General features: G+C 42.3%; 1 protein-coding gene across 5 annotated transcripts in view; it reads right to left on the bottom strand.

Moving 5' to 3' along the window:
• The window catches only part of SVEP1 (sushi, von Willebrand factor type A, EGF and pentraxin domain containing 1), a 1063460-nt gene that overhangs the window by 121341 nt on the left and 916081 nt on the right, over positions 1-26038 (bottom strand). For all 5 annotated transcript variants that reach the window (XM_085641350.1, XM_085641349.1, XM_085641348.1 and 2 more), the window contains 2 exons: positions 16969-17641; positions 2858-5655 (listed from right to left, as the gene is read on the bottom strand). In XM_085641350.1, the coding sequence (XP_085497476.1) occupies positions 2858-5655; positions 16969-17641 (3471 nt within the window). The remainder of the gene's footprint in view (positions 1-2857; positions 5656-16968; positions 17642-26038) is intronic.

Here is a 26038-nt window from a genome sequence, read left to right on the forward strand (position 1 = left end):
TCTTTCAAAAAGGATGATATCTTGTAATGATTTAATATAGAATTTTTGTGTTTTTAAGTACCTGCTTAAACATCTCAGGTCTAAAATAGGATGCCTGGTTAAGTCTTATTTGGGAACTGGAATATTTTGTGATACTGGACCTTCTCTGTGGCAACATTCAGCAGCAGCTGTTGTACCTCTGCTTGTAGGATTTTTAGTTGGTCAGCTTTGTACTATTGGTGTTTTTAAGGCTTGTTTGATGTATTTTTTTAAAAGAGTATATTGTATCCTATTTCCAAAAGTAACTTACACTTGAGATTAATTTACATGTACAATTTACTTATACATTTTTGAGTAACTTTACTACTTTGGGCTTTTCAAAAACTCTGTAAAATGTAGAGAAACACATCTCCACACCCTAAAAATAAGGAGTTTAAGAAATTAAGAAACTAAACGACATTATTTAAAATAGTTGAAAATATAAATGAATATAATTTAATGTTAAAACAACTATATCTAGTACATATCTATTATTTATTAAAAAAATAATTAACAGTTAATTTAACATGTTTTTCAAAATAAAATAAAATTATGTTTAATTAATTGTATGCACCACTTCTAATAATGAATAATGCAAGATAAAACATGTTTTAAATTTAGGTGGAATTTATTTTTTAAACTTCTGAAAAATATGTTTATTTCATTTCACATATTTAAATTAACTAAAGATTTATTTCAAAATTAGGTTACTAGTGCTATAGTATTTTTCTATTTTGGTCTACCTGTAAAACAAAAATAAAAATGTTTACATTGATATTTAACATAAAAATATATTTACTAATTTATTATAAAGTTGAATAAATGTTTAGAATTTTCCCTATGCATTACCATCAGGAGATCTCCACACCGACTGTCGATTCCCCCTATGGTACACATAGGGAAAAGTAAACATTTTTATTTAACTAGAAAACAATATAAAAATATTGCTATGTCCAATGTTAATGTAAATTAGGTGTATATATTCATTTTAAATCTAAAACAAAGTAAAATACTAATTAACTTAACTTTGAATTTTAGTTTTGACTTAAATTATTAAATAATTTAAATATCTTAAAGGAAATAAAAATGTGTATCTGAAGTTTACATTTAAATATACATTCTTCCCACCTGATTTGCAAAAAATATTTAAAATGGTATTATAATTTACAAATAAATTCTAAAATGTTTGTTGAAATATTTTATAAATAGATAATACATGTTTCCCTTTTAGATATTTTTAAATATTAAATTATATGTAAATGTATGTATCAACTATTTTAAATAATGTAATGTAATTTAATATTGTTTGCTATGAGGTTTTATTTTAAGTACCTACCTCTATTATTTTCTTTGTAAGGGTGTTGCAGTACCAGTAGTTGGCCATGTCTGGAACGAGGCCTGATTATGAGTTTGGCAGATGAGGTACTCCTTCAGAAACCTGAAAGATATCCCGTCCACCGTATTACAAGTTCCATAGGAAATAATGTAATTTTAATACAACTAATAGGATATCCATCCCTTTTGTGAAAGTGTAACAGTGTCTGCCAAACTCGTAATCAGGCCCTTACCCCAGCTCTGATCTGGAGTATTTTCCTATTGCTGTGGGTCCCGTTTTTGCTGTAGTAACTTTAGAAGTACAGTTTATGAATAGCAATGGGCTTACTCTTTTGTGGGTGGGTGCATGGCCTTCCCTAAATACCTCCCTTAGAGCCCTTCTAACTCCTCCCTAAACTCCTTCCCATTTAGGGCCTAATTCTGATGCAGTTAGGAAAGCATTCCCACCTAGGACCCGATTCCAATGCGGTGGGGAAGGCCTCCTAACGGCATTTTCTCCTTCCGAATCGGATCGGGAACGTGTCTTCCTGACTGAGGGCCCAATTATGATGTGGTTAGGAACATAGGCTCCCATTGAAGTCAATGGGAGTCCAACCAAATCGTATCTGAAAGCATCCGGATGCATTGCACTCGGTAGGTCAGACTCTCGTGATCCGAAGGGGTCGGAAACCATTTCCAAACCGATTCAGTCGGGAAGCTTTCCAAACCGCATCAGAATCGGGCCCTTAGTATTAAGTTTGCCCCTTGTTCAAGCCACTCTCTCTAGTTCCTCACACGTTTACTACAAAGGGCCCGATTCTGATGCGGTTTGGTAATCTTCCCGACCGAATTGGTTTGGAAATGGTTTCCGACCCACTCGGATCGGGAGAGTCCGACCGACCGAGTATGATGCGTCCGGATGCGTCCAGATATGATTTGCTTGGACTCCCATTGACTTCAATGGGAGCCTATGTTCCTAACTGCATCGTAATTGTTCCCTCGGTCAGGATTACAGGTTCCGGATCTGATTTGATAGGAGTAGATGCCGTTAGGAGGCCTTCCTAACCGCATCGTAATCGGGCCCTAGGTGTGAATGCTTTCCTAACCGCATCAGAATCAGGCCCTAAGTAGTATACTTACATGTGTGAGGACCTCCCCATAGAAACAAACTGTAGAGGTAGAGGGTCAGATTTACGCTTTTAGGCTTGTGAATAGCAATTTGTGTACATTATTAGTGCTACTGTAGCCCTACGTAAGTACTACAAAATGTAGTTTTGTAATAAGCCCCCTAGGTGGTACAAAATAAAAAATATAATAAATGTTGATTAAAAAAAGATGTTCCCATCTCTCTGTGATACCCATATATGATTCACAAAAAACAAATATATTATAAAGGGTCCAGACGTTGTACATCTTTATGGGGATACATAAACACACAAGCATGCAGACACGCTGAAAGTGTCCTCCATGAGCCTCACAACCTAATTTTTAGCCATTTCTGAAATATTATGGTGCCCTCTCTTACCTGTATTCAACTTTACTTCCATAGACGTGTAAATCTCCAGAAGCCACTGCATTGGGGACAGAAGGTGCTGGTCCACAAGACAGTACTTCACAGTTTGGATATGGCTCACTCCATGTACCCTTCATTGTACAAATCAGCTGTGCTGGTCCTTGCATCACATAACCAGTCACACAGCTGTAGAGTATAGCATTCTCATCCAAGGTGCTGCTTCCATTTATAAATGCATGTGGGATAGAAGGGGGAGAGCCACATGAGACACGACCACAGTGAGGGAAACCAGTACTCCATTTTCCGGCAGACTCGCACCTTATTTCTGAAGATCCTAAGAGCTTAAAGCCCTCATAACACTGAAAACGTACAACTTCACCACAATTTAATTCATCTCCAAGAATCTTCCCATTCTGAATTATTGGAGGTGGGCAGTTGCAAGGGAGGCAGATTGGAGGGGTGCCACTCCAAAAACCATTAGACATGCACTGACGTAAAGCATTTCCTTGCATCTCATAACCTGGAAAGCACAGGTATTGCACATATCCCTCAAATGTAAAGGTGGAACCATTTAGAAAGCCATGAGAGATGTCTTCTGGGGGGCCACAGTTGACTGGTTCACAATGTGGGGCTTGTCCATCCCAGTTGCCATCCGCTTGACACGTTCGTTTTTGTGTGCCTTGCAATATGTAGCCTTCTGGACAATGGTAATGAATTTCATCACCAAAGCCATCACCAGATGCATTGACTTCTCCATTCAGAATACTCAGTGGAAAGGCACACTTGATAGGTCTACACACTGGAGGGGATGCACTCCAACTTCCGTCTTCGAGGCAGGTTGTAGTGTGATTTCCATCTAGATGATAACCTTCATTACAATGATAATGAACACAGTTTTTGAATGTGTACTCATTTCCATCTGCTTGGCCAAATTCTACAGTTGGTGGTGGACCACAGGAAACAGGGACACAGATAGGTTCTTGTCCATCCCACTTCTTGTTCTCCTGGCATATGCGTTTTTCTGAACCATCTAGCTTGAACCCAGCATCACACTTATAGTAAGCCACGCTCCCATAAATAAAGCTGTCCACCTGTAAGGAACCGTTCAAGAGTTTATTTGGAGTGCCACATGATATCACAGCACAGTAAGGGGCAGGGTTGCTCCAAAGTCTGTTGCTCAAACACAGGGCTGTCTCTGACCCAACAAGTTCATATCCAGATTTACACCCATACCGCACTCTGCTGCCAAGTGTATTCTCACTAACAAGTAGGAAACCGTTTTCTGGACTTGATGGTAGTTTGCACTCTATAGCAACACAGACAGGAGCGCTTCCATTCCAAGTGCCCTCCTCTTGGCATATTAATACAGCATTGCCCACTACTTCATATCCAGAGTAACATGTGTATATTATCACTGTTCCGTACAGAAAGTCTGATAGCTCAACATCACCTATTTCCTGCATAGAGCTTTGGGTATTGTTTGAGTTAAATAATGTTGCTGTATGGACATGGGCTGGACTTTTAGCATGAAGACTTCCTTCCACAGCTGAAACCAGTGACCTATCTTTTCCTTCTACTGCAATTTTTGAATACAGTCCAAAATCAATGTGGGGTGGCAGGCCACAGTCTGTTGGTAGACACATCGGGGTGGAACTAGACCATCCTGATTCTTCACAGGTCTGCATTGCAAGACCAGACAGCTGAAATCCAGGCATGCAACTATAGATGATCATGGCACCGTAGCTGTAGTCTGCTCCTTCCACAAAACCATTTTCAATAGCTTCTGGAGCATCACAACTAATTGCTTTGCAAATCGGGGCTTCTAAATCCCACTTCCCTGTCTCCAAACAACTCAGTATACTTTGCCCTTCAAGCTGAAAGCCTCTTTGACAAGAATATGTAATTGTTTGCCCATAAAAGAGGTTTTGGTGTGAAAATATGCCATATTGGATACTTTTAGCTTCTGGGCACTGAACCGGCTGACATGCAGGTTTTCCACCGATCCACTGGCCATTTTCACCACATACTATTGTTGTGTTTCCAATTAATTCAAAGCCTGGCTTACAAGTATAAAGTGCAGTGCTAAGGAATGTTAAACCCTGCACATCAACAATTCCATTCTGGATTTCTTCTGGATGGGGACACTCGACAGGAATGCATTCGGGCAATGATGGGCTCCAAAAACCATCTGCATGGCATTCAATTTCTGAAACACCCCTCAGTAAAAACCCATTCATGCAGGAGTACTTAACCTTGCTGCCAAAATTAAGAGATATAATTGTTGGTTCTCCGAATGGAATATATGGCGGTTTCTCACAGATGACTGGTTCACAAAAAGGAAAAGAGTCATTCCATTGCTGTGATGGTAAACACTTCAGTGCACTGGGACCATGCAAGCTATAACCTTCCTTACAAAAGAACTGCACGACACCAACTTCATTCTCCTTCTCCTTCAATACCAGTTGATTTTCCAAAAGCGGTGGATCTGGGCACTTTGCTGGAAGGCAAACTGGGGTTTGTTTTTTGAACCACTTTCCAGTTTTTAGGCAGTTCCAACTTGTGTCTCCTGAGAGCTCATAACCCTCATCACAAAAGAATTCAACCTTTGATCCAACATCAAATCTTTCCCCCTTGCTATACCCATGCTGGAGTGGTGGAGGCTTTCCACAGCTGAGGAGCACACAGGCAGGTGGTGTTTCGCTGTACCACTGGCGATTGGCCTGGCAGATGCGCACAGGGCTCCCAGTTAGCCTGTAGCCTGGATTGCACTGATATGTCACTTCATCTTGAAACACCAATCCAGATTTTATCTGTGAAAAGAAAGAAAATCTGTTTTGGCAAATAAAGAGGTAGGATAGATAGTGTTATGATGCAGTATGCAATAATACCTGTTTAACTCAGCACTTTCATATTTCCTATAATTTCATGGATGAAACATAGTCATAGACATAAAACAATGTTGTTTGGGGAATATAGAGGAATAAAGATGATGCATATCTAGGGTATGATAGATAGGACATAACTCCAAACTGAAAGTCTGTCTATTAATTTCAACTGTCTTTCAACATAATGTTTCCATTTGCTATTCAATTTGTGTAAGAGTTATGTGGTGTAGATTCAAACAAAGGGTGGCTGATCTATGTGTGCTTAACGTAGATATCTAAATGTTGCATTTGGTGTATTAAAGTTAATATTTTAATTAGAACATGTCCCTAATATAGGATTACTTTTCTTCTCCATAGAGTGTGCCCATGCTGACGTCGAGAAACTTCATGTTTCTAAAAGTTTTATAAGGTGTTATTGATTTTAAATGCAGCGTTGTGACTGGGAAAATATATAAGTGATGACATAGCACCAAGGAGGATATATACACAGCGGCGGCTCCACCGCTATGGCAGAGGAGTGTTGCACCCCTGCCCGCAGAGGAAAATGAAAAATAAAATTATAATAAAACTATTTTATCATTTTATTTTTCTTAACGGAGGGCACCGGGTATTGGGGGCGGGGTGCTGAGTGGAGAACAAAAGCAGACACAGGTTCTCAGCCTCTGATAGAGTGCAAAACCAGCTCACTCCACCCAATCCCGACACTGCTCTCATTGGTATTACCACCATGAGAGCAGCGCCTGGTTTGGCCATAGGAGAGCCTCAGCCTGTGACCAGAGGACGAGAAGAGCAGTGTGCAAAAGAGCGGAGAACGGCAGGTTCATTTTTTTGGTGTGTTTTGTTACTGTCCCCAGCGCACAACCTCACCACTTTTCCCCGACACCAACCGCTACTGTATATACACATTTAAACAGAATAAAAGAAATAAAATGTTAACCTCGTGTCAAACATGTATTTGAAAGCATGTTACAAAATTGAAGTCTGGTTAATTAATACATGGTGGGCACATTGCCAAACCAGTGTTGTTTATACCAGAGAATATTTTTAATAAGTAAAGATTAATTGATGAATTGCAAATGTCACACCTAAGGCACTACACTACAAATGCAAAAAAAACAATTGACGGACAGAATGTTGAACAATGTCAACCATTCACCCCAGTACAGAGATCTGGGCCTAAATCCATCATTTTATTGCTACCCATGCCACTCCACTTTAAACCCAGCCATATGCAAATAAGTCTTGACCCGGCTTCCCATGGGAACAGTCCAGCCCGTACTGCCATGCCAGTTCCACCCTAAACCCGAAAGAAGCATCCTGGGACCGGTTTCGTGTTTCACCCCTCATCAGCCAGGCTAGCTTGACTCCAGTGGGATGGAGAGCACGGGACTCACATCTGGACATACCCGTCCCACTCGGGGGGCCAAATGCAAAAAAATAAAAAATTGATGGACAGAATGTTGATCCAATGTCAAACAATCACTCCAGTACAGAGATTTCGGCCTAAATCCATCATTTTCTTTGCTCCCCATGCCATTTCAGTTTAAACCCAGCCATATGCAAATAAGTCTTGACCCTGCTCCCCATGGGAACAGTCCAGCCCGAACTGCCAGCCAGGTCCTCCCTTGGCTGGTAACAAGCATCCTGGGACCAGTTTCGGGGTTTCACACCTCATCAGCGAGGCTAGCTTAACTCCAGTGGCATGGAGAGCATGAGACCCACATCTGGGCACTCCCGTTGCACTCGGGGTGACAAATGCAAAAACCTACCTTCCAGACTGTCCACCAAACTCTAAATAAATCCCTTAGATGAAGTGCACTCCTACAAACCCTTCACAAGAGGTTGTCTTTTTCAAATGTTTGCTGGAAAGAACTGCTTATTTGACGAGATAGACTCCATCAAAGATTCGTTAGAAGTGTCAAAGTCTTCAAATTCTTCTTACCTAGCCAAGGCATATGATCTTTCTGACTGATTGTTACAGCTTCTATGATACAGATTTAAAAAAAATAGCAATGCACAATAAGGAAATCATGTGCCTACTGCAAAGCATGCTAAACTGACCAATTAACAAGTCTGCCCTCCAGGCTAATCTAGGATGAAAGATTTAATTTGAGAAGGTTTTTAGTTTGCGTCTATTAAATGGAGCGGGTTAACCTTTTAGTCATCTGCCATTTACATATGCCTCTTTTCCTCAACGACTAAAACATTATAGCTTCTCTAGCAAAACTATCAAATAGCCACCAAAGTTCTGTTGAGAATTAGTAGATTAAGAGAATTTTCAACACTGATTTACGTAATGGAAGCAGTAAGGCTTGGTCCAAATCAGGGAGCTGATGTTCTCAGAACATCTGCAGACATGACCATATATTGTCACAGATTATTCAAATCTGGGAAGAATCAATTGTCATTGATTTACCTGATATCTTAATTGTAGTCATAATCAGGTCTGCGCTGCAAATGTGCCAAAATCTTCCTCTTTCATCATTTCGTTTGTGGTCTGGAAATAAAGTATTTATGCACTAGATTGCCATACTACTGCCCGGTGTCTTGGCCATTCTCATTACCTAGTAGCAAATCTGGATGGTTTCACAGTGAAATATATGTTATTGGACGAGGGGCATCTTTATGACATTGTCATGCAGTGCAGCGCAACGAGTGGTCATGCTGCGCTACACTGTGACAGGGAAAGGGCAAGAACGCACCATATTTAAAAGAATACGGCGCATTCCTGCCTTTTCCCCTGCGCTGGTGCTGTTTTGGCTACCTAGTGCCAATGCAGGCACCCTTGCACCATGGTGCATGGGTGCCTGTGTTGCATACCGGATTGTTTTTGAGCAGGAAGGGGCACCCTCCTGCACAAAAACAATCCTGAAAAGCATATTCCTCTATGTGAACTGCACAATGCATAGAAAGAGTAAGTAACAAAAAGAAATAAAGATATTTCTGCTTGTTTTGCCCCTACTGGAAAGGCGTATCTTTATGGCACGTTCCCAGGTTTACCAGTTCTGGTAAATCTGGAAATGCATCGAAAACAGTGGGAGCTGTGTGGGAACACCTATGCAACGCCCATGGAATGCCTTCCTAGTGCAGAGTAAGTGAATTATGATGCGTTGCTTTACTCGAGATTTATGAAGCCACTCAGGGCCACACAAGGTGGCCTTGTGTGGCTTTATAAGGAAAATGCTACTTACCAGTATGCATCTGTTCTTAGCATGTAGAGCTGCAGAATATCATACTTTTGCATAGATCGCCATCTGGTGTTGGGCTCGGATGATTGCAGTTTGTTGTTGTCTTGGAAGAAATCTTTGTAGTCACAATGTAGGTGACTCCTCCCTTGGATGATAGTGCGCATGGGCATCGACTCCATCCTCAGATTGTTTTTCGCCATGATGGGAAATGATGGAGTTTGTAAGAAACAGAAATGATGTCCATGTGAATGTATCTAAGTAAGCTAGTACTGGAACAGATAGAAGTTACGGGGAGGTGGGTGGGCGTATGATATTCTGCAGCTCTACATGCCAAGAACAGATGCATACTGGTAAGTAGCATTTTCCGTTTGAGGCATATGAGCTGCAGAATTCATACTTTTGCATAGATTGTATAGCAGTGCTCTCCCCTAGTGGTGGTGACCTGTATCTGTTGCAGTGGTCTGAAAAAGTGTTTTAAGAACAGCATGGCCTACAGAAGCCTGTTGCTTTGCCTGCACGTCTACCCAATAGTGTTTAGTGAAGGTGTGTGGCGTAGACCATGTTGCTGCCTTGCAAATATCATGTAAGAGAATGTTCCCTAAGAATGCCATGGAAGCCTCTAGTTTACATGTTGAATGCATTTACTATCCACCTGGCAATTCCAGCTTTGGAGATGGGGTTTTCTTTATGAGGTGGAGAGAAAGCTACAAACAGTTGGTTTGTCTTTCTTAAGTGTTTAGTTCTGTCAATGTAATAAAGTATAGCTCTTTTGACATCAAGTGTGTGAAGAGCTCTCTCTGCTACGGAATCTGGGTTTGGGAAAAACACGGGTAACTCTACAGATTGATTAAGATGAAAAGCAGAGATTACTTTGGGAAGGAATTTTGGATTTGTTCTAAGAACCACCTTGTAACAATGTATTTGTAAGAATGGTTCTTGTATGGTTAAAGCCTGGATCTCACTTACTCTCCTGAGAGAGGTGATTGCGACAAGGAAAGCTACTTTCCATGTAAGGAACTGCAGTTTGCATTTGTGTAGAGGTTCAAATGGAGGACCCATGAGCCTAGTATGGGCAATGTTTAAATTCCACACCGAAGAGGGTGGTATTGTGGAGGATTATCCTTTTAAGGCCTTCCATGAACGCTTTAATAGCGGGTGCCCTAAACAATGACAAATGTTGCCTGTTTTGCAGGTAGGCGGCAGGGGCAACAAGATGTAATCGTATGGATGTGTATGCTAGAATACATATTTGTAGGTGCAGCAAATAGCGGATAATGTTCTGAATGGAAGCATCTAGCGTGTCAATTTGGTTGTTATTGCATAATAATGTTCATACAGTCGGGTGGAAGGTTGAGGTAACCGAACTCTAGGACTTCAGGAGCCAGATTGCTAGATTCAGTTGAGCTGGATCTGGATGCTGTATGTCTTCATGGTTCTGCAAAGCAGCTTTGGGGAGAGCCGTAGTTTTTGGTGTGGAACTACTGAGAGTTCTAGGAGTGTTGTGAACCATGGTTGCCGGGCCCATGTTGGAGCAACTAGGATCATCTTGAGAGACTGATGTTTGAGCTTGCGTACTACTAGCGGAATGAGTGGGAGTAGTGGAAAAGCCTACGCAAATCTGCCTGACCAGTTCATCGATATCGCATTGCCCTTAGACAACGGGTTTGGAAACCTGGCGGTGAAGGTTGGGAATTTTGCGTTTGCGTGTGTGGCAAGCCGATCTATGTCTGGGTGGCCCCACATTTTGAAAAATGGTTGAAGAACTTGATGATGAAGTTCCCATTCATGTATCTGCTGTGTCTGACGACTTAGCAGATCCGCAATCTGATTGTGCACTCCTGGGAGATGATCTGGCTGAAGATATATGTTTTGTGGAATGGCCCATCTCCATATGTTTTGCGCTAGTTGAGAAAGCTGCAAAGACTGTGTTCCTCCTTGTTTCTGTATATAAATTTTGCCAGTAATTCTAGGTGATTGATGTTGAGCACTTTTTGTTGAGTGGTCCACCTGTCCTGAATTGTGTGGTTTAGGAGACGGGCTCCCCAGCCGGTGAGTGATGCGTCCGCTGTTAGCACTATCTGTGGAACTGGGTGTAGGAACGGCCGCCCTATGAAAATGCAAGAGGCCATCATTCCTATGAGCTGCATTAACACTCAAGCTAGTAGGGAGTGTTGGGGTTGAAATTTTGTGATGAGGGTTTGCATACTGGTTATCCTGGCTGGATTGGGGTATGCCAGAGCTTTGGAAGTGTCTATTGTGGCCCCTAGATACAGATGTAGGTAGGAGGGCTGGAGATGTGACTTGGTGAAGTTTATTGTGAACACCAAGTCGCGGAGCAGCTGAATTGTTTGGTAAGTGTGGTGAACACACTTGCTGTGTGACTTGGCTTTTATCAGCCAGTCATCCAGGTATGGAAATACATACATTTGTTGTCTCCGCAAGTGTGCGGCTACTACTGCGAGACACTTTGTGAAGGCCCAGGGTGCTGTGGTTACTCCGACTGGGAGAACCTTGAACTGATAGTGTTGGCCACCCACTGTAAACCTTAGATATTTCCTGTGAGCAGGGTGTATAGGAATATGGAAGTAGGCGTCCTTGAGATCTAAAGTGGCAAGGAAGTCGCCTTGTTGAAGTAGTGGAAGGACTTGTTGAAGAGTGATCATGTGAAAGTGATCTGACTGTATGTAGAAATTGAGAGGTCTGAGGTCCAGTATTGGTCTGAGAGTTTCGTCCATTTTGGGGATTAAAAAGTACAGGGAGTAAACCCCTGTCCCTTGATGCTGTAGGGCAACTGGTTCTATTGCATGCTTTTGAAACAGTGAGAGATCTTCTTGTTTGAGGAGTGTTAGATGTTCTGTGGACATTGGACACTGTTTGAGTGGTATGTTGGGGGGGGAGTTGCAGTAAGTTCCAGGCAGTAACCATACTGGATAATTTGTCTTACCCACCTGTCTGTAGTGATGGAGTTCGAGAAAGGTAGGAACTGTGAGAGTCTTCCTCCGACCAGAGTGGAATGGTCTGGAGGGGGTGTAGGGAAGTCATTGTTTGGTAGTAGGGGAGGTCCGATTGTTACCTCGACCTCTCCCTTTGTTATTATTTTCCCTGTGCCCACCTCTGAAATATCCCTTGTTGGGGGATGTTTGTAACGGGCTTTTGTAGGAGGAGGAAGCAGTGTCTGCGCTGATGTTTTTGGATGCACCCCTATAAAAGGTGCGACGAAAGGAGCCTCGTGTTGATGGAGAATGTAATGCTCCCATAGATTTTGCAGTGTCTGTGTCTTTTTAAATTCTTTCCAAAGCTGTGTCTACAGCTGGTCCAAACAGGTGTTCATGGTCAAACGGCTAATTTAAGATAGTAGTTTGCACTTCTTGTTTAAAACCAGAAATGCGCAACCATGCATGTCTGCGTAGTAAGACACTGGTGTTGACAGATCTAGATGCGGTGTCTGCTGCATCAAGGGTACATTTAATGGATGCATTTGTAATTAACTTGCCCTCCTGGACCAGATAATTGGCTTTGGCCTTGTATTGGTCAGGCAAATGCTGAATTAGGTCCTCAAGCTCATTGTAGAGAGCCCTATCATACCTGGCAAGCAGTGCTTGTGAATTAGCTATCCTTCAGTGATTAGCTGCTTGGGAGGCAACTTGTTTGCCTGAAGCGTCTAGTAGTTTAGACTCTTTGTCTGGAGGTGGAGCATCACCGGAGGTTTGAGAATTGGCACGTTTCCTTGCATTGGACACTACCAAAGAAACTAAAGGGAGTTGTCCTTTAATGTAGGTGGGATCATTGGGAGCGGGTTTATAGTTTTTTTATCAATGCGAGGATTGAGAATTCTGGTCCTGACAGGGTCTTTGAAGACATCTGGTGCGTGCTTAATGACACCTTTGAGCATAGGCAATGTTTGTATTGTCTTGTGTGACTGGGCAAAAGCATCTCCCAGGAAGTCTTCCTTCACAGGGTCTGAATGCATTTGTACACCATGATATTGGTCAGCCCTATCAATAAGCTGACTAAACCCTATGTTGTCATCTGGGGGAGATGGCCGTGTTGGGTATGCATCTGGATTAGGAAGGTCTGGAGGATCTGCAGGATCATTGTAATCTGCCCATGAGTCCTGTGGTATAGCAGTGTCATCATCAGGGTCATCTAAAGGGTCATTATGTCAACCCCGTCCCCTAGGTCATCATCATCCTGTGGTGGTGGTGAGTATGGAGAGAGTCTAGGAGAGTGTATGGGAGACTTTGTAGGAGACAAAGGCTTAGTAGGAAGAACAGGAGAAGAGGGTCTTATGGGGGAAGTTGCAAAGTCTCTTTTCTTCACAGGTACCTCAGGAGTGTGTGAGGTATCTAATTTCCTCTTCTTTGTTGGGAGACTGACAATATGGCCTGTTTTAGGGTCCACATGCAATGTCTTTTGTTTCGAATCAATAGGATCTGTTTGAAACAGTTCTTCCTGGTTGGCGTCTCCTTTCATTGCTGATTTTCTCGGTTCCGAACGTGCTGTTGCTTTCTGCTCTGGAGCCTTAAAAGGGTTTTTTTGCTCGTTCGGCTTCGAGGTTGAGTCGAAAATCTTAATGGGATCCGAAGATGTTTGGGTGTGGTTCGGATCTGAGGCCTTTTGGTCCTTCGGTGCCTAAGAGCTCGATGCCGAGGTCTTTTTGGAGGTAACAGGAGTAGGATGTATTGCGATTTCAGCACAGACTGTGTCTTTTGGGCACTGATATTTGGCTTGCTCGGTCCCGAGCTGCCGGAAGGCTTTTCCTTTGTTTTCAGAGCCTGGAGGCAGGCATTCTGAAGTTTTCTTTCGGTCGCGACTAAGACCTTCAGGTGAAGTTCTGACCGGAGCATTCTTTTTTTCGGGTGGGGTAGGGGCAGGTGCAGTTGTACTCACTCGTTGACCTGGAGTGATGTGGTCATCGGAGTCGGAGTCATCAGTTTTGGATACGATGTCGAGCTCCTCCGAATCCTCTGCCTCTGGAATGTCGGGGCCTTCATCGAAGATGTCTTCTGGCACCGATGCAGCCTGTTGCGCCATAACTTGTCGTCGAGCCCGGCGATCACGGATAGTCTTTTTAGATCGAAAGGAGGCGCAGGCCTGGCAATCTTTTTCCTCGTGTTGTGGCGAGGGACAAAGGTTGCAGACCTTGTGGTGGCCGCTGTGTGGAAATTTAGCTCCACACTGGGGGCATTTTTTATAAATGGAGACTTTTCCATTAGCCGTAGGCCCAAATGGCGTCGATAGGACCAGCGCCCCGGGTCGACGACTGGAATCGAGTATTTTTGAGTTAGCGCATTGAAGAGCACGCAAACAAAAACAATACCATCGAGTTGGGAAGGTTTGCGCGTCGAAAGGTTTGGAAAACACGGTACTGAACCGGAGTGCCGAAGTTACATCCGAACCCGATGTCCAAAAAAACAATCTGAGGACGGAGTCGATGCCCATGCACACTATCGTCCAAGGGAGGAGTCCCCTACCTCGTGACTACAAAGACTTCTTCCAGGACAAAAACAAACTGCAATCATCCGAGCCCAACACCAGATGGCGATCTATGCAAAAGTATGAATTCTGCAGCTCATATGCCTCCAACATCTAATTTCGGAGTTGTGTCGTTCTTTCACTACATTGCGTGAAGCAAGAGTAATGCAACAGGGCTCATATATATGCCCCTCAGTTTGAAAACCATCTACAATCATTTTTGTTCTATGTTTAGGGATCTAGAATGAGAGTGAAAACTATTGGGGCAGAGCGTGATTAGTAACAATGGCTGTCCTTCATTTGTTTGGGTTTAATATGAATTACGTTCAAGTACCAGGACCTGATGCAGCAGAAACTGTGAATTCTCTGCTCTATTTACAGTGTCTGTCTTCCTTAGCATGGTTGTGGTTGCTACAGAAGTATAATTAATGTAACTGCTTCTTGCAGCTGGGTTATTGCTCTGATTATGGGTTGACTTTAATACTTATATTCACAAAGAGTGCACCTAAACTGCTTGTTAGTGCTTAGACCAAACAAAAAAACAACCCCTTTATCCCTAATAGGTCATGCCCATCTAGGAAACATCTCAAAGCAAAGGTAAGTCTTCAGAAATCAGTTAAGACATCAGCCAGATGCAAAGGGAAAGGTTCTTTGACAGCCTGGTTCCCCTCAGAAAGCATCTGATACCTCTGCCCACAAGCATGGATTGGGTGCGTTTAAGCAACACATAGATCACCTATGTACAATGATTCAGCTGGCACAAATGTCCATAAAATACAGTGACTAATGCCTTGAAAACATTTAAGTCATGAAAGAGGAAACTTCTATATGAGCTCGCTGTAGAGGACACCGGCATACACAAATTATGGAGCACATGGCTAAGAAGGCCACTAATTAATTTTGGTATTGGGAAATAGAGGGCAATTCGACCTTTAAGTGTGAGGCAATCTGTGCTAAATAAGTGACATTTGGTTAAGTAGGTGAAATGGGTATTCAGTTGTCTCACTATGAGTGATAAGGTTATATGACCATTGTTGGCTACAAAGGACACTTAACTTTATTACTTTTTCTATTAAGAGTTGATCATAAATTCTTTAATACATATCTATCATACTATGTGGAAATATGAGGTTTGCATACACAGTTATTCTGTTTTTAGACATGGACTTTATTTAGTGTTTGGCGGACTAGGTATTCCACCACAAATGTGGTGGAGTACCATATCCACCAAACTTTCAGATTTTCCAAACTATTTAGTGTCAAGTGAAACATCAAGCTTCTGTTGGTAAAGGCTCCTTTTACGTATCGGCGGAAACATTAGACTGAGAGCCATATATACATTGAACCATCGGTCTACATACCTCAGAAATTCGATATATTTAGGGCAGAAATTCTGACATATTTCCTTTCTGTTCAGAACTGCAAGGTAAAGCCTGGCAGTCCCATGCAGGTATTCACAGACATTATCCCCACACTCTAGGAGAAATAAACCAGTATGTCAGGGCCATTTGTTTTTTGGTTTACAAAAACAAGTTCCCACTTTGAGAGTTTGTATTTTAAAAACAGACAACTTTGCTGCCCAGACACATTGAACATGACCCATCAAATCTCCTGAGCTTTCTGCAGTGCTTGCCTGTAGGGCAATCTAGCGCTGTCAAGTGGGTCAGTCTGACAGGTCAACTTGTGGACTGGTTTACTAGATGTGTAGCAGGCCGGGTCCGTGGTGGTGAGCAAGATTTATCAATGTCTGTGGGCTGCAGTTGATCTTTATATAATAAGTAGGATGGAGTAATAGACAGCACTGTGCAGGCAATGGTGATGGTAGGTTGCACTGGGCACACAATGCAGCAAGAAGTGAGTGTCTCACAATAAACTCACCATATGGAAGGAGAGGTACCATATGCAATCTGGTGTGCCAAGGCAAGTGGTGGTGTTCTAATTTGAAAATGAATTAACTGGTACTTGACCCACAAAAGCTACTACACAAATATCCACTCTCCAACTCAAGCCTTCCTTTAGTTGAGCAAATGCAGAATGTGCTAGCAATATATGCCCATTGCCAATTTCCCTTGAAATGCAATCAGTGGATAATTGGCTAAATAGGGTGCTAATGCCTTTGGTGTGGGATGGTGTGGGAGTCCCATAGACATGGGAGGCTTACTGTAGAAATAACAGTGAATGCTCTCCAAATGTGAGACACGTTTTAGCACCCAAATTCCAAATGGGAGGCCACTTTTATTTTGGTGTCCAACCCTAGTTTCTGTCTAGGTTAAACCCTGGTGATTGTGGTCCCTCTAAAGGTGAAGCAGTCTCTGCTAGACAGGCCGAGATCTTCAAATAAGATGCTTTGTAGTCTGATATGGCAGCGAGACACATCAATCTGCTGCCTTGATGGAACAAATGAGGTCCTTATTTTCTAGAATAGCCCCACACTATTCATACTTGTTCACTATTCCTCATCTTGTTAATGTATATGTATCACTGCTGTCGTGTGTTTGCAACACAAATTACCATTGTCAAATCATCTGTAAAAATACCACTGACAGGCTTTTTGAAAAACTGTCAATATTCTTACCTCAACAACCCCGTTTTCAATTGGTGGTGGATCTCCACAAAACACCGGCTGGCAAGTAGGCATGCGACCACTCCATTCTGCTTTGGCTTCACATGTCCTCTTCTTTTCACCTTTTATATAAAACCCCTTATTGCAGCTGTAAGCTATAACAGCATCAAAACTGAAGTTTGTTCCACTCACATAGCCATTTTTGAGACCCGGGGGCTCGCCACAGCGGATTGGGATGCATTGAATGGTAAACGGGGAGGGGACCCACTGCCCTCCCCGAACACACTCAATCTTCGCGGAAGTGTTTAACACAAAACCCTCCATACACTTAAAGCTGACAACAGAACCAGCTGCAAATTTTGTTTTTTGAAGTGACTCCAGAATGCTGTACGGCACTGTAGCAGGCGTCTCACAAAAATCGGCGATGCATCTGGGCATATCTTTTCCTTCTGGTGTCACCCACTTCCCTTGTGCGTTGCAGATCATCTGTGAATTGTCAGCCAAGCTGTAGCCATCAGCACAGTAGTAGACTGCTATGTCTCCAAAAAGACGATGGGAAGTCTCAGGTGATGCATGGTCTACATTTGGAGGTTCATCACAGGAAACAGCCACACACTGTGGGGTATTCTCGCTCCATTTCCCAGTTGATAAGCATTCTAGGGTTGAAGAACCAATCAATGTGTACCTGGGAATTATAAAGAAAAGGAAATGTTGAAATATATATTAGAGCAGCTATGAAAGATAATTTAAATTACTATATTAATACCTGGGGATGGTGTAAAGGGCAAATTACAAACTTTTTGAAAGAACACATTTCTTTTTTTTTATTTTTACTGATGGTCAACAGTTACAGAGTTCAATCAGCAGTGACCCAAAGCAGGATTTTGTGACCAGCAACAAGTGAACATTTATGTTGTGATTTCAGGCATTATTACGTTTTCTCTCAACAAAATGAGGTAAATAATTTAAACATTGCCAATAAATGGAGGAGGTTTTCCATGATTTTAACAACAATTGCAAACAAATAAATAATTCACATTTTTTAAGAAGCCAAAATACAAGCCCCTGAATTCTTCTAATTACCTATTTTTTTGAACCATGGCTTCCTACATCGAAATTAACTGGAATTGAAAGAGGAAAATGAGCTGGATGAAGGGCATGTAGCAGGTTGAGAGGATTTGAGGAGGAGGATATTTATTTATGTTTTGGGTTTCCAAAGTGCGAAATAGGCCCAAAGAGCATTATAGCGGCAGACAAAAGGGCAGTATTAAAATGGAATCTGATCGTAGGATGCATAGGATTAAGTGGAAATTGGGAAAGCATACACAAAGACGAACATTTGATTAATAAAACGTGAATAATCACACAGGTCCAACAGCAAAAATGCAATAGCATCAAATGATACCTCGGTTCAAGCAGAATTCAGAAAAGTATACACAAATGCATGGATGTGAATACAAACTCAGAGAAGTATTGCACACATGGTTTGGCTCTTAAGATACATTTCCATCAAAGACCATTAAGTAGGATGCTATAACAAAGAGACAGACAACAACTCATACATGGCTCTGACAGAATGCAAAAAGAGAGGTTGTGTTTGTAATCAACTTTCAGTTAAGTGTGGGTTAGTACTTTTCTCTTTGTATAAGCACAGGAACAGCAAAAAGGAAGATTAAGACAAGAACTCAGCCAACATACAATAATCATAATTATTCAAGAGAAATTTCAAGAGAAAAATCAATGGGGATCCCAAATGGAAGAGTAAATGTATCTTCTGGGATGGAAATATGTGGAACAATAGAGGAACTCTCTATAAGTTAAGTCTTCTGGGAGTGCTGGAGTAAATAGTCAAAGCAGAAGTCTAGAAAGGCAGTGCCTACCTACTCTGAAAAAAATGTTTAGCAAAGCAGAGGACTCTCATATCTAGGTTTCCCAACCTCTCAGATGTGGGATAGACACCCTTCTGCATCCACGTTAATTCAAATGAGTTGCATGGTATAGGAGAAAGATTACTAGTGATAATCCATCTACTACCACTAGTATATCTACTAGCATTATTGCTTCTACTACTACAGCTAATACTACTACTACTAATAATAATAATTGCAATGTTCCTCTGCAGTGCACTGCTGATTTTCAGTGTGGTTTTGCACTACGCATATTATAATATAACATGTTAGCGTATACTAATTTAATATTGGATATTGTTATTATTATTAATATTGTTGTTATTGCCATTGTTAGTAGTAATAGCAGTAGTAGTACTGAGGAAATATGAATTTTTGTGATCAGTTATGTCCCCTATCTTAGACCCCAACGGCTCCATGTATATGCTACAAGTACATGTATGTTCCCTCCAGTTCCAGTTATGAAGACGCAAATACATGTGCGTCCACCGTCAACATGTTCTCTTTCAGATCTGCCATGAATGGGTCGGATATTCCATTCCTAAGTATAAAAGGCCACCGACTTTATGTGGTTCACTTTCCCCGTTTTACAGTTCAGGCGAGTAGGCCCTGAATCCTGTCATCAAGTCTTTTCCTGCCTCTTGTCTCCGAAAGCTCCGGCCTGAGCCTGCATCTGTATCCATGAACTTTGTCCTACTCCCTGCGCGGCTAACGGTGCCTGACTTCGGCCTGTCTGCCTGCCAAAAACTGTATTTCACCTTCAAGATTATCTGCTCCGCTCCTCATCCAATGCATTCCTGTCTAGTAGTTTAGGTAAACATTCTTCCAGCTACCGAGCGAAGAGCCCGGCCTTGCTGTCCTCGTGCAAGTAATTCATAGCCCCTTTTACTATGGAAGATTTCTGCCCTCGCATCTCATGTAGACACTTAGACGCTTGTACACGCACTCACAGTCAGTATAGAATAGATTTTGTTCGAAAGACCTTTCCTTTTGGATCACATAGTTCTTTAAACATAGGATGTTAGATATGATTCGGGATTAGGTTGACTTGACCCCCCAGACTTCTGTCTCCACATGTAGAGTTAAATGTCAAGTCCCCTTCACCCCCTAGTTGCACGTCAATCACACGTCATGCGGCTGCGCGCGCATCTCTGCCAAATATTTCTGCTGACATTGCAAGATTCCTTCATGGATCCACCCATTTGTGACATCATGTATAATGACGTTTTCTAGTTACGCCTAGTTACGCCTATTTCTAGTTACGCATGCATATCTTTACCTATTTTATCAGCTGTTACGCCTCCTGCATCTGTTTCATTGTAATGCCTTTTCTATAAAAATGATTACCTGTCAATAATGTATGCCCTTCACTTCCTGAACCTCCGTGGTGATGGAATATGATGCCTACAATTCGAATTGTATAAGGAATAAAGCCCTTTCAGAACCTCTAATACCACGGATTCTGCCTCTCATTTTACTGAGTTATTCTTATTATATTTCCGCATCAAAAATAGTACAGGTAATTAAAATATTTACCACGTAAATTGGCGCCCGAATAGGGACACTTTCTCATCTCACGCGCCGGAGGTGCGTTGCAGGCCCGGTCTCCTGCCACAGCTGAACGGACAAAAACACGTACCTGCAGGATTTCCTGTATCTCCCTACGGCCAAGCGGGGGCGACTGAGGCTGCGATCAACACCCAGACGAGGCGGTGAGAAGTGCGAAGTATCCCGACCAGAGCCTAGCAGAGAGAGCAAGATCCGAGGTATACAGAGGCCCACCAGGTTCCGAAGTTCCGAAGTTCCGCGTCGAGTCCAGTCCGGTCCAGTCCAGTCCAGTTCAGTTCCGAGGCCTTCCGTTCCGAGCTACCCGGTGAGTACCGTTGCCGGGGAGGCGTTTAGACGAGCACATAAGTCGTGCCGGTCAAGACGGGTTTGGGTACACAGATCCGGTCTGCACTGTTTTAGCAGTGTATCTGTACTGTTTAGCAGTATATCCAGTATGTCTCGTATATAATTCAGTATTATCTAGTATTAAGTATTATGCCGGTAACTAGTTTCCTTCTAATCATTATTGTTCGTCAAATGTTAAATGTTAAATGTTAAATGTTTTAATATGTTTTGAAGATTGTGGTATGAATGACTGTTCATTATTGTGTTTATCGTATTAAGTGTGTTTCATATTAAGTAACCAGTTCTCAAAATGCCGCTCTTCTCGAAATTAAGACAGATCAAAACTAGAAAAGGGGTACTCGAAGAAGCTGTTCCCATTCCTCCTAGGGACACTCCAGGGTACTTCATGTATCATAAACATGGCCTAGACGCCGTATTATTTCTTGATTTATGGGTGGACTACACCAAGGAATTACCAGAAAGTCAGAGGTGGCCCGCAGCTGGGACCTGGGATGCGGATTGCATCATGAAAGTAGAAGAAGAATTATGGAAAAGGAAAGCTAGACAATCACAGAAAGATGCCATTGAATTATGGCGTAAAGAATCATATAGACGTACAGAAAAAGCACTCAGACAGGAAGAAAAAAGTAAGGAGAATCCAAATAAAGCCCAAGAAAATATCTTAATTGAGGAAGGTACCCGAGTAAAATCAGAACAAGTAGATAGACAAAGAAACGCCCTTATGAATGGTATGTATCCTCTTCTGACCGAGGGGTTACCTAAGGCTACCCCGGGAATACCAAAAGATTTGCCACCTCCATTGTTTCCGATAAAAGTACATCCCAAAGGGCATCCCAAAACCGCAGAAGATGTTTTCCTTTCCTCTTATTTAGATGACGCAGCTCCCGAGTATGTTAACACCGCACCACATAGACCGCTTACCGATGGTACACAACGCCAAGATCATCCGCCTGTACCTCCGCAACAACAAACTCTGACACACATTCCGACATCCACATCTGTTTCTACCGCTTTTCCCGCATCTACGGTTTCTGTCTTACATCCAACAAATCCTTTCACGCCCAGCACCTCAGATGGTGCTACAGGAGGTACGACAGACATTTTTTCTACACCACCCAGAGGAAATAAACTTTCGCTTAGAGAATTAGCACACCAACGTACACCCAAATTAGCAACTCCCAACATGCTTAAGGAACTTCTAGTAGATTGTGGATATGATCCTGTGCCCGGTAAACGGGACGAAATGCTGCTGTCATCATTACGTATCCGACGAGCTGCAATATATTTAACGAAGCTACCAGGAATGACTACACATTTAGAAAATATATATCACTTTGTCCAGGCAGGGCGAGGTCCTGAAAGTATTAGCAGAGCCATGGAGTACCAGAAAGCAGAGGTACAGGGGCAACTGTTACGTTTCCTTATAAACTGTGTAATCAGAAATCAAGACCGACCTGGGGTAAATCTGGAAGAAATGCAAAAACTTGTCACTTGGGGACAGAATATATCAGAAGGAAGACATGATAGACAGTTATGTATAGTAGCTATGTACCGAAAGATCCGCAAAGAAATAGAACGAATACACGAAGAAAGATTAGAGGTAGACGAGCATGAACTAAACAGAGAGGAGGGGGAAGAATCAGGAATGCCAACAGGACACGTGGACACGATGGCTTATGTAGGTAGAGGAAGATTTTCTAATAACACTAGATGCTTTAATGATTCGGTACGTCCGATACGTCCAGAAAATAATAGAAATTTCCAAACACCTATAATAAATATAAGATCTCCCGAACATTTGTTCCAAGCCGCTGACAACTTACTCCGAGAACGAAGGGGATATCATATACTTGATTCAATGGACGAACAAGAATTAGCTAGATCAGCAGTACTATGGGCTGACAGTCCCGGAAAATACAATGATGATGCACTAGCTCGCACGTTTTTGAACGTTACCCCAGATGAACAGCGTTTAGCTGGTATATACATGATCCAACATCTCCTTATATTATATAAAAGCCAACACTCCGATCCTGGTCCTTTACCTGATATATTGACTGAATTACTCACAAATAAATGGAGAGGTTCAGGTACTGATTTAATTAGAGAAATACTAGAATACAGAAACCAGTATATTCTTTCTGTATGCCCAGAACATGTCTCACTGCCCATCAAGGAAAGAACGACGTATTATATGGATAGACAGAATCCCTTACGTGAAGTGCACCCAATAAAAGGTGATGACAATGAGTTTAAACGTGTATTTGTATACACACCCATATCTAAAATGGAACTATTAGAAATGAAGAAAGTGGTACCCAGTCATGACAAAGATCCAGTGGGTTTCCACCGTGAGATTAAAGACATGTTACTCATGGGAGAATATACCTACCCCGACATTATGAAAATATTGAAAGTATTAATGCCTGCTGGCATTTACGAAAAACTCAAAGAAAAAGATTGGGAGGTGGGAGACCAAAAGATAGATTGGACAGCATTAGAAACAGAAGAGAAGGCCCGAGCCCCAGGTTCAGGGCTTGGGGACAAGACTAAAGTGTTACCAGGTTTACTAGTACAGGTACTGCCACGTTTATTAAGTACGAAAAAGGAAGACTGGGGTGCAATCTCAGCCTGTAAACAAAAGCAAGATGAAGACACTAGTGATTTCTATTCTCGATTCGAAAAATGTTTTGGTATAAATAGTGGCCTAAAAGCAAGTAGCGAATCATATCCACATCTGTTTGTGACAAAATTAGTTGAAAATTCCCTGCCCCAAGTTAAGAATAGAGTATTGAAATTCGAGAGTACCTGGCAAGGTAACACCCCGTCACAAATGTTACAGATGTTACAATATCACCACAATAGAATTAGAGAGGAACAAGACCATGAACAAAGACGCATGAAAGACACAAAAATGAAAATGCTTGTTGCCCAGTCAGTTCCAGTTGACGGTCATAAAAAGGGTATGACACAGTCCAGTGATTCAGCAGGTCCTGTGAAAGGGACATGCAACTATTGTAAGCAGCCAGGTCATTATATACACGATTGTCCAGTCTTAAAACACAATATCGCCACAGGTATAACAAAGGAAAGACCACGGCCACCTAGACAGGATCAGAACCAACAAGGAGTCCCTCAGCATGCACAGTCCATGCCAGCTCCACAACAGTCCATGCCAGCCCCCCCAGCGCAGCCTATTGCTACCGCACAAACAACGACACGACAAATGTACCAGTATGCACAATATGACTATCCTGACTATCAACGATACGCATGAAACAGCCTAGAGAGGGAAGTTGGCTTACCCCTTATCGAGGTCCCTGTAGATCAAGAGGGACCTTATGTGCACAGTGAACTATTAGGCCAAGATAGAAAATTTTTACTTGATACAGGGGCAAGCAGAACAACAATACGACGCAGTGAAGTTCCAGGGGCACCCCTCTCAGGCTCACAGAATATTTCCCTTGGTTTTTCAGGAAAACCTATCATTAATGAAGTATCACAACCCCTTCCACTTACGATTGGTCCCTTGACACGAACTACAGATTTATTGCTTACTAAATCATGTCCAGAAAACCTGTTAGGTATAAAAACATTGAAAGCTCTAGGAGCTATAATATGTTGTTCTCCGGAAGGAGTAAGGTTATTTTTACGTGATTTCAAAGGACACTATGTGTCCCGAGACATGGATCACCGACTGCAGAATTTACCTACACACTTATGGGCACAAGGCCCCACTGATGTTGGTTGCATGAACATTACACCATATCGAGTCACACTTAAAACAGGAGTAGTATTACCACGAATACGACAATACAAGTTACCTCCAGATGCTGTGGTGGCTTTACTGCAAATCATTGACGAGCTTATTTCCCAAGGAGTGGTTGTGGAAACCAACTCCAATGTATGTAATTCCCCGATAATTCCGATTCTTAAACGAACTGATCCAAAAGCCCCGCCGGTATATCGATTAATTATTGATCTGCGCGAATTAAATAAATGCATTGTACCTCAATACCCCGTGGTCCCAGACATCTCTTCATTACTGACAGCCATTGACTCCAAAGCAACGTTCTTTACTGTAATTGATCTCAAGAATGCCTTTTTCAGCATCCCGATAGATCCGGAAAGCCAATACTTGTTCGGATTCAGTTTGAATGGACGAAGTTTTAAATTCACACGCGCACCTCAAGGATTCACAGAAAGCCCCAGCATCTATAGTCAAGCACTAAAACGAGAACTTGACAGTATCCACATGCCAGTTAACACTGCCTTGCTTCAATATGTCGATGATCTGCTGATCACCGCTCGAAGTGAACAGGAATGTGAAAAAGCATCACTGACGGTTTTACAATTTCTGGCCAAAAAGGGGCACAAGGTGTCCCCTTCTAAGCTGCAATTCTGTGTCCAGCAAGTTGTTTATCTAGGGCACTCGCTGTCCAAGGAGGGAAGACAGCTTACACCTGAGCGCATCCAGTTAATTGCTAACATGCCAATACCCAAGACACAAAAGGAGGTGCGGGCTTTTATAGGCCTCACTTCATACTGTAGACAGTGGATCCCTCAATATGCACTTCTAGCAAAACCACTCATTCAGTTGACAACTCGGGAGGCAGCCACACCGACTGTTCTTCCTTGGACTCAGGAGCATACACAAGCCTTTGAAAGCTTAAAGAAAGCTTTATGCCAAGCACCTGTCTTAGCAACACCATGTTACAGTAAACAGTTTACACTCTTTGTTACGGAACGCGAAGGTACTGCCTTGTCAGTACTCACACAGGAACAAGCAGGATCACACAAACCGTGTGCTTACTTTTCTAGCACATTAGATCCCGTAGCTCAAGCTCTTCCTGCGTGCCTGAAATCAGTGGCAGCGACAGCTTTAGCAATCAGACAAAGCGATTCTATAGTATTAGGACATCAATTGACAGTACAAGTACCACATGCAGTAGAGGTTCTCTTGAACCGAACACAAACACAACACTTGACTATAGCAAGATTGACGGGTTATGAATTAACATTGTTTCAGCCACACATAGAAATCAGACGTTGTAGTACATTAAATCCTGCCACACTTTTGCCAGTAAACGGAACAGACCCACTAGCACATGATTGTAGTGAAGTTATTACTATCACGACGAAACCCAGACAAGACTTGACAGATGTCCCATTGTCAGATCCAGACCTGACGTTGTATGTAGACGGTTCATGCATGAGAACAAGTACAGGAGAGTTAGTGGCCGCTTATGCAGTCACAACAG

Source organism: Triturus cristatus, chromosome 2_2 (genome assembly GCF_964204655.1).
Source record: "Triturus cristatus chromosome 2_2, aTriCri1.1, whole genome shotgun sequence".
In the NCBI taxonomy this organism is placed as follows: Eukaryota; Metazoa; Chordata; class Amphibia; order Caudata; family Salamandridae; genus Triturus; species Triturus cristatus.